Raw genomic sequence first — 8,213 nt, 5'->3', positions numbered from 1 at the left:
GTAGTATCTGAGATCAATTTCTCGTGGCAATGTACATCCCCTCTGATTTCTTTTCAGTTCCCATGCAGACTGATGAATATCTATGTTACGAAACTTATATATGACTTGTAATTTGTGACCCATGGTAACACTTCCTTCAATGTTTTGTGTACGTTTTGAGTTTGCTAATGGCTTTGAGAAGTCAATGTCATACGGATCATGAAGATGTAGCTGCAAGAGTAATGTATCTATTACACAATTAGAAAAGGTACCAAACGAAAACACTAATTGTTTAGTTCACACATTATGATGCAAGTAAAATATTAAGGAAAGTGTTTTGCACTTCTGAATTGGCACTAAAATTGTTAAACTGAAATAACTGGTGGTGGTGGTGGTTAGTGTTTAACGTCCCGTCGACAACGAGGTCATTAGAGACGGAGCGCAAGCTTGGGTTAGGGAAGGATTGAGAAGGAAATCGGCTGTGCCCTTTCAAAAGAACCATCCCGGCATTTGCCTGAAATATTTAGGGAAATCACGTAAAACCTAAATCAGGATGGGTGGAGACGGGATTGAACCATCGTCCTCCCGAATGAATGTGAGTCCAGTGTGCTAACCACTGCGCCACCTCGCTCGGTACTGAAATAACTCTCCTTCTGTGGTTAAAACTCTTGTTATTTATCATGTTAGAAAATGTCACACCATTGAAGTGAAACTACAACTGGTTTGTACAGTCATTCACATACATATGTATACAAACAAAGGGGGAGAGCTAATGGAAACCTGCAAAAATTTTTCTGAGGAGGGTGGAAGGGGGTGGGGCGAGATTCTAAAAGTTGCAGTTTTTATGTAGCTGATTTGGAGAGTTCAAACCTGTTGTGTTCCAAGAAGTAATTTGACAAGAAGTACAAAAAACTTACTGCATGTCAAACAATTGATATTAGTTTGGTATTTGTAAGATATTACTTTTATACCTAAACAGTAACCACACTCTAACAGAAAATAGGAAATGTGTTATTAATATGAATGTGGATGTCACATTTTTATCGAAGAATCTGAAATTTCTTCCTTTATATGATCAAGCCCATGGTACTCAATGAATTATGAAATTAAACTAGAAAATATTCACAAAAATATTTATTCAGTTTCCCATAAACATCTGAAACAGAAAAAAATCAGAATGAGTAATAAAATCTTATTGGATATCAACAAAAATATCCAACAAAAGATACTCCTCAAAATGGAATAACAGAGAAGAAACCTTAAAAAAGACTTAACTTTGACGTTACATTCAACACTTTGCTTACGAAGCTTCACACTTGACCACATTACTGGATTTATGTATTATTTTGATACTTTTTTTTCTTTTGTGGAGACTGGGGATGGATTATGGGCACATATACTGCTTTCATATTTATGTTGTGCTGGGAATCTGCACATCAGGACGATGTATCAGTCCCCTTCTGCAACTTGATAAAAGCATTCTGAGGAACTGCCAGAGGAAAGGTTGAGGGCACTATTTTGGCCCTGTTCTGAAAAGGTTCACATCACTTTGACTGCAGAACAACTGTATAACCACTGCTGCAGAACGAAATCAGTATAATTTCTCATGAACAGTTTGAAAACAAAAAAATCCAGTATCTGTAGCAATAATTAAACTCACAGAAATTAATGCCATGCTTGGCAATGTGAAATATGCAGTTTAATTGAGTTACAGACAATTGTTGCTGGATATTAGTTGGAATTCTGCAATGAATAGAAATTCCATACAAGAGATTTGAGTGAGGGGCAAGTCTTCTCCCTTACACTTCCTTATGAACACCTATTGGAGGGCCACTGATCTAATGAAATATTGAAGTTTGTTACAGATGTGAGAACAGCAGTTCTGTCAGACTATGCACAGAGTTAGCCTGTAAATATTAAAAGAAGTTGTTGTAACAGAATATTGAGCCTGAAAATTGTGAAAATGAAAAGGACTTTAATGTAATAGGAGATGTAAGAAGCAAAATGTGTGAGCATATAATTTCACGAGGTGCAGTAGTGCCTCCAAATCATGTAGACTGCTAATGTCTTTCTCAGTATCAGTTAACTACTGAAATAAAATTGCCGAATGTGGAGGGACAAAACTCAACACTTAGTTGCTGTAGATCAGATGTGGAGAAAGGAAAAGTTGTGACTTAAATTATAACAGGGTACAAGTACTTAAACCTCAATAGTCGTAGGTCTTGTAGTGGTTGGCAGAAGAACACACATATGAAAGGTATTAAAGTTTGCAAGCTTTCAAAGCCAGTGGTCCCTTCTGCTGGCAGAAGGGTTGAAGGGAAAGGAAAATTGAAGAAAAAGTACTGGTGAGGTTAAAGAAAAGGTGTAGAGTTTCTTCTCATTCCATCTATTAACTCTTACCTGACCCACAGTTCTGGATGAATTTTCCAAACTCTACACCTTTTCCTAAACCTCACCAGTACTTTTCCTTCACAACTCTTTTTTTCCCTACGAAACTTCTGCCAGAAGAAGGAGCCACTGGCTCAGAAAGCTTGCAAACTTTAATAAAACCTTTTATTTTTGTGTTCTCCTGCCACTGCTTAGTGAGCAGACTTTTTTATGTATCCAGTTACATTACATTTTCAAAAATTGATTATTTTCACAGAACGTAGTGAGGTATTGAACTATAAAAGTCTTAGACTGCATCCCAAATGCCATGGAAAATCTAGTAGAGAATTACATTAACTTCAAGCATGAAATGAAATCATATTTGATTGACAACTCATTCTACTCCACAAATATATGTCTAAATGTGTGATGACACACACACACACACACACACACACACACTCTCACACACACACACACACACACACACACACAAAAGCAAAGCCAGTCATAAGCTTAGTTGAAAAAGGAGGAGGGGGAGGAGTAAAAAGAAAACCTTGGTTCACCTGGCCTGCGTGACAGTACATTGTGAGGGCCACTTGCCAGGGATACAGTGAAGACCTCAATGGCAGTGAAGGCAGAGATGGAGATCATCAGTATGGTGGAATTGGCAGAAGAGGCAGCCCAAATCCACTAGTGTCTGTTCTGGAATCCAGCGTGTAATGGTCAGTGTCTGTTCACCTAGTTGGTGCAGCTGCTCCATGCTCTTCTTGATCTCAGCAATCAAATCATAAACATGTGACCTTATTAGAAGATCATCGCAAAACAAGTTTCAACTTCAATAAGCATGATGGAACAAAAGGAAAGTAATCCACTGCCCAGGAATCAGTCTCTGGACTGTATTTTTCTGGTCATCGGATTCTGGGGGACCAGGGACATCATGCACAGAAGAGTCAGAGCTTCTCGAAATATCTAAGACCAAAACAGAAAAACTTCATAGGAACTCTCAACATAAACACACTCTCCAAAATAGCTAAACTCAAACAACTCACGAATACTATGGAAAAATCCCACATAAAAGTTCTTGCAATTCAAGAAACTCGATTTACTGACAAAAATAATTTTGATTCAGGAAACTTCAGAATCTACAAAGGAAAACCTGCAGTCCAGACAAACAAGGGACCCAAACAATTTGGCACAGCTTTTGTTGTGCACAGATCAATAATAGATTCAATAATAAACTTCCATTCAACATAAGAAAGAATCACCACAATCTGAGTAAAATCTGGAAACAAGGATACACACTGATAAATGCACATGCCACCACAAATGATTACAGTAGAAAAGACCCACAGGTAATATACGACTTCTGGGAACTATTGGAGGAAACCTCGAATAAAGTCCCTACTCATCACATGTAAATTATGTTAGGAGATTTCAATGTACAACTCAGCAAAGAGAAAAAAAAAATTCAGGAAAACGATCTGGCATTGGTCACTGACAGCACTGAATACTGGTTCATAATCCTGTTCATGCTTCAGCCTGCATCCTCCAGCTACTTCATGCCTCACATTGGGATATGATGTGCATGAAGGCGTTAACCTGGTAGCATGCATACTAGCCTGATTTTAATGCTGATATTAAACACGCATTCTGATGATAAAGTTGTTGCTCAATTAACCAGGCACGCCTGACACAAAGTTTCTCTCCATGGCCATGCCCAAAGAGAGCAAGGGAGAGAGTACACATCGATTTTGTCAGGGCATTTCAGGGGGCTAAGTGGTTGTTGGTGTTGGACACTCTCTCCAACATCCCCTTCATGGCACGGATGCTGTCAATTAGAGTGCAGGCTGTCATCATGCCCTCTCTACAATTCTTGCTGTCGGTAGAACGCCACACACACTGTTGTCTGATAGTGGTCCCCAACTCATGTCATCACAGTTACTGTCTTTCTGTTGCTTAATGGCTTGCGACTGAGTACAAATCTCTTCCAACAATCCTCCAACGCAGAGGTCGAGCAGATAGTCAGATCATTTAAGAGTCAGATGCGAAAGGCCTAGGTGACGACATCAAATAAGCTAGTGCTTTACATCTTCCTCAGCGCACACTAGTCCAGCAGCATCATTGGGATCATACTGGCCAAAATCTTGCACAAATGTAGGCACTGAACCTTGCAAGACTTCCTGTGCTCTGTACAGTTTGTCCAGCTTAGGTACAGGTTTTCCTATATGCAGGGCTCCTGTGTCTCGGCACGCACAACTGTCTGGCACCTGCAATGGACATAGTGGGCATCAGCTGTTTGATCTGGTCACGAGCTCCTGACTCGCCATCGCAACCAGCTGCGGCAGCGATTGCAGTTGCAAGCAGTGCCCCTGCCACATCCTGCACACCATGGATCTGACACCTTGGCTCCCACCCGTCTTACCGCTCACCATCACCCTCTGCCGCCCACTCACTGATACAATCTGCACCCCTATAGCCCCACTCAAAAGCGAGCATCCAAGTAGTCCACTGCATGGTAGTCCATGGACGTGGAGCCACTCCAACTGTCCACGCTTCTTCGGATTCTGGTCTTATCAGAGCAGCGCTCTATCTTAGACATGCCAAGCTGGGCCATCTGAGTTGGACAACCCACATGGGCCTACCCTACTTGATATCACAGCAAAGATCACAGCCCCCCCCCCTCCCAGCAATGGCAAAAACCTGGTCATTAAAGGCAGCTTGGGTCAGCATCTACGGGTTACATGGGCTGCATCTCCCACTTGGAGGTAGGGTCGCTGGGTGGCCATTCTTTTTGTTTATGTAGCTGTATGCAGTTTCTAGTTTACCGCCGGCTGGCGTGGCCGAGCGGTTCTAGGCGCTACAGTCTGGAACCGCCCGACCGCTACAGTCACAGGTTCTAATCCTACCTCGAGCATGGATGTGTGTGATGTCCTTAGGTTAGTTATGTTTAAGTAGCTCTAAGTTCTAGGGGACTGATGACCTGAGACGTTAAGTCCAATAGTGCTCAGAGGCATTTGAACCTTTTTTTTTTTTCTAGTTTATCATCATACTGCTGCAGTTGCAACGTCCCTGCTTAGTTAATGGACTGTCTTACTTTCTCTATCGATTTACCTTCAATGCACACCTGACGATGACTGTTGCTCTATCCATGGTTTACACTTTCGCATGACGTTTGGAGAGAAAATGTACTATCACTAGTGCTATCAGTGAGATATGGTATTAAAAACTGTATTTTTGTTCCATTTTTGTTTACACAAAACCCTTTAAAATGAATTAGTTAAGGATGCTGTGCAAAATGTCCTTTGTATTATTTAATAAATCTGACATTTGATTTCTTTTTGTGTGTTCCTTTCTGTGTGTCTACTATAAATTTTTACTACTTTCCACACAGTCTTGATGTTTTATGCGCCAAATTCACATTTTGAATAGGAGGTTGATGTTTGCAATTTCTTCTCGCACCTGGAAAACAACTGTCTTCTATAGGTTCATAGAAACTGTATAATAAGAAACGTATTTTGGATTTTCTCATATCCTTCTTTGCAATGGGAAGGCAAAAAGCGCACTGTCTCTGAGAATGGGCACTGCTTAAGCCACATACTTGATTCACATTAAGCCTAACGCTAGTGAGAAAATGTTTCTTTTTACTATATGATACTTTAGTTAACATTTAATTCAAGTATGTAGAAAACACAGTAACATATTCTGGCTAATTATTTTGTTTGTAAAACCGGAAAATTTGCTTTGATATAAAGTAACTTTACAAATTCATACAATTAAAAGCAAAATTCAAAAGTCAATGACACTAGTTCAGTTCGAAATATAGCAGCTGCAATCGCACTGAACACTACTGATTGTGGATTACAAAAAAAACTACTACATTAGACTTTTTGAGTGTCTTGGAATGCAATTTTTTGGAAGGGGTCTAAAAGTATTTTGATGAAAATGGCGAATTTTTATATACCACCTTGACGCAAAAAGATTTTCCTAAATATAGTAAACTACAGATGTTTGTTTGCAATGTGCATTTGTGACACTTGTTTCATCATTTTCAGTTATTTCCTTTGTGTATTCCGTATATATTCTGTGTTCGATTCTTAAACGGAAGGATATTTCCTCCATGAGCTGCTGAACATATGCGAAAGATGATGAAAAAACAAAAAATCTGCTAACTGAAGAAGTGCAATTCACTTCCCCGCTGAAATCTAGGGAAACGAAAAACATTATTTACAGTGATGATGACATCATATATTACACAGAACGAAAAAACATATACCGATCTGAAAATATCTAGTTTGCTTTACTTTCAATAGTCCAGTGGTTCTATGATACAGTTTGATGGGTGATTCATAATGATATACTGCACTCTTGTCTCAGTATGTATGGTGGCTCAGTGTGTAAGCCAACGGCCTTGCCGCAGTGGTAACAGCGGTTCCCGTCAGATCACCGAAGTTAAGCGCTGTCGGGCTGAGCTAGCAGTTGGATGGGTGACCATCCGGTCTGCCGAGCGCTGTTGGCAAGCGGGGTGCACTCAGCACTTGTGAGGCAAACTGAGTAGCTACTTGATTGAGAAGTAGCGGCACCGGTTCCGTAGAGAGAGCGGTGTGCTGACCACATGTACCTCTATTTCGGTATCCAGTAACGCCTGCGGTCTGAGGATGACACGGCGGCAGGTCGGTACCGTTGGGTCTTCATGGCCTGTTCGGGCGGAGTTCAGTATGTAAACAAACCAAACTTCTGGTAGAGGCCGGCATTACCTTATACTACAGGTTAACCCAAAACTCCGTTAACATTTGAAAATACACTAATTCACCAAATAATGTAGCAGAGAGGTAAAACTTGACACACATGCCTCAAATGACATGGGGCTTTATTGAAACCAAAAACCAGCAACATGTCAGTGACGCCACATGAGAATCGTGTATAAAATGAGCTGTAGTGAGGGAGCGAATCAGATGCGCCAGCAATTGCGGCATGTTGAGTTTACCAGAAAAGGCACTTAGGAAGCTATACTATCAGAATGGAAAATCCACTGCTCCAGCTTTACAATCCTTTAGGAAGCTATACTATCAGAATGAAAAATCCACTACTCCAGCTATACAATCCTTTAGGAAGCTATACTATCAGAATGGAAAATCCACTACTCCAGCTTTACAATCCTTTAGGAAGCTATACTATCAGAATGGAAAATCCACTACTCGAGCTTTACAATCCTTTAGGAAGCTATACTATCAGAATGGAAAATCCACTACTCCAGCTTTACAATCCTTTAGGAAGCTATACTATCAGAATGGAAAATCCACTACTCCAGCTTTACAATCCTTTAGGAAGCTATACTATCAGAATGGAAAATCCACTACTCCAGCTTTACAATCCTTTAGGAAGCTATACTATCAGAATGGAAAATCCACTACTCCAGCTTTACAATGCTTTAGGAAGCTATACTATCAGAATGGAAAATCCACTACTCCAGCTTTACAATGCTTTAGGAAGCTATACTATCAGAATGGAAAATCCACTACTCCAGCTTTACAATCATTTAGGAAGCTATACTATCAGAATGGAAAATCCACTACTCGAGCTTTACAATCCTTTAGGAAGCTATACTATCAGAATGGAAAATCCACTACTCCAGCTTTACAATGCTTTAGGAAGCTATACTATCGGAATGGAAAATCCACTACTCCAGCTTTACAATCCTTTAGGAAGCTATACTATCAGAATGGAAAATCCATTACTCCAGCTTTACAATCCTACCCTCATAAGAAGGATATTCGAACGGGTAAAGGTTCTTAAACAGACGTCGTTGTGAAGAAGTTGTTTGCACGATCGGCCCCGTAGCGAGCGACTAGGCCCAAGTGCTACTG

At 40.4% G+C, this 8,213-nt stretch overlaps 1 protein-coding gene and 1 pseudogene across 1 annotated transcript in view; one reads left to right on the top strand and one right to left on the bottom strand.

Moving 5' to 3' along the window:
• LOC126298236 (uncharacterized) overlaps positions 1–8,213 on the bottom strand; it is a 55,898-nt gene that overhangs the window by 28 nt on the left and 47,657 nt on the right. The window contains exon 5 of the mRNA XM_049989542.1: positions 36–210. Coding sequence (XP_049845499.1) covers positions 36–210 — 175 coding nt within the window. The remainder of the gene's footprint in view (positions 1–35; positions 211–8,213) is intronic.
• LOC126299688 (5S ribosomal RNA) lies at positions 6,748–6,865 on the top strand (annotated as a pseudogene).

This window comes from Schistocerca gregaria, chromosome X (genome assembly GCF_023897955.1).
Source record: "Schistocerca gregaria isolate iqSchGreg1 chromosome X, iqSchGreg1.2, whole genome shotgun sequence".
Classification (NCBI taxonomy): domain Eukaryota; kingdom Metazoa; phylum Arthropoda; class Insecta; order Orthoptera; family Acrididae; genus Schistocerca; species Schistocerca gregaria.
The sequence above is the reverse complement of the archived record's forward strand: the minus strand, read 5'-3'. Positions and strand labels throughout refer to the sequence as shown.